The sequence below is a fragment of the Amblyomma mixtum genome, chromosome 4 (assembly GCF_055824585.1).
Source record: "Amblyomma mixtum isolate Tamu chromosome 4, ASM5582458v1, whole genome shotgun sequence".
NCBI lineage: Eukaryota > Metazoa > Arthropoda > Arachnida > Ixodida > Ixodidae > Amblyomma > Amblyomma mixtum.
Window position 1 is genome coordinate 2,640,144 of NC_143015.1, and position 1,709 is coordinate 2,641,852.

General features: G+C 43.9%; 1 protein-coding gene across 1 annotated transcript; it reads right to left on the reverse strand.

Moving 5' to 3' along the window:
- LOC149345495 (uncharacterized) lies at window positions 1–1,385 on the reverse strand. Its single transcript, XM_089585237.1, has one exon. It carries the CDS (start codon window positions 1,383–1,385, stop codon window positions 462–464), a length of 924 nt encoding a protein of 307 aa, XP_089441363.1. The 3' UTR covers window positions 1–461.
- Window positions 1,386–1,709: the final 324 nt, after the last annotated feature.

The following is a 1,709-nucleotide window of genomic DNA, read 5'->3' on the forward strand; positions in this document are numbered from 1 at the left end:
AAAGACGAGAAAAGTTTCTAAGAACTCCAAAAATGATGTAACGGAACCATTCGGCGGGCGATAGCAAACAGCGAAAACAGTATTGTTTTGTATCACTGATAAAAATTCATAGTCATGAGTTATTACTGAAAACTGGTTCAATATTTCACATGCAGACGGCTTTTTAACCAAGGTGCATATTCCGCCACCACGACCTGTTGATCGATTCAGGTAGAAAGTATTGTACAATGGAAGCCGAAAGATGTTCACATCGTCAACACACCAAGTCTCTGTCAGCATAATGACGTCAAAGGATTGCTTTGTTTGCTCAAAAAAGAGTTGTAAGTCATGTTCCTTGCGAGTAAAAGAACGTATGTTTAAGTGAAAACATTTGAAAGCCTTCGAAAACGCTGTACCTAAGTGATGGTTGAAAGTGTGTGGCAATACATACGAGTGAGTAGGTGCCATAGTGTTCTTAGTGTTCAGCTGATCTGTTGCTTAAGTTTGTCGCGGTCACTAGAGCAGGAAATGACCACCGCATTTTGCCCATCAGCTTTCCGGACCAAGACCTTGTTGTTGTTGTTGTGCCATACGTATTTGTAGTTATTTGTCTTGGCCCAGAGCTTTGTTTCGGTAAGCAGAGTACGTGTCCTTTTTGTCAGGTTTTCTAACACAAAAATGCTGTCATTTCCTTGGCACAGTGTTTTCCTGTTTTGCCACCATTTGTCTCTTGCTGATTGTTTGGCGAAACGACAGATAATGCCAGGTATCTTATCTTGCTTTGAGGGCAGGCGATGAATGGACACTATGTCACTTTCCTGAAGCTGTGGCAGGTTGTTTAGAGTTGCCGGCTTATTTATCTCATCAATCAGGTTTTCATCCTTCATTGCTTTAATTCCATGGAATTCAAGGTTGAGCTTTCGGCTTCTCCATTCCAAACAGTCCATTTCGTTTTTCAGCTGCATTATTTCATCGTCTTGCTTCTCAATCTTATCTACCCTGTGTTTCAGGTCCTTGACTTCACGTTCGTTCTTTTCTATCCGAGTTAGAAGCTCATCGTACTGGTCACTCATGTACTGAACTGTGTCTTCGACGCTGTCAACTGTTTCTTTTAGCGGTAAAAGGTACTCCAGCTTTTCATTGATTGATTTCAGCAGTGCACGAACATCTTGGTCATCCGTATCAATGCTGGATCTATCGAGTTGTGGAGCACGACCTTTCGAACGCCTACAATTTGAGCAACGCCACGCACTGCGATACTGCTCCCCTTTTGACTTGATAGTAGCATCTGAAATTCCTGCACATTTTCCCGTGTGATAGACAGATTTACAGTCACTACAGTCGATTTTGGAATCAAGTTCCTCGAGTTGCATATCACATGACCCACACTGTTCATCAAGGGGCATAGCGACACTTCTGGCAGCAGCAGCAGCAGCAGTAAAAGAAGACAGCGGGAAAATATATTAACAGAGATGCAACTAACCTGCAATTGCAGAGAAAAACTTCTTAAGATGGTGCCTTTCCCGTGCCGCTGCCAGTGTGACAGCCGCAGGTCTCTGGGCTTTCTTTATAGCCTCGTCCGATGGGTGGGCGTGTCCGCTGGCCGGTAGCGATGCAGTCCTGGATGACGTTATCTTCCGCAGCAACCAGCACACGTGCACGCAGACGGTTGTAGTCGATGTCAAAACTTCATATCTGCAATTGCAGAGAAAAACTTCTTAAGATGGTGC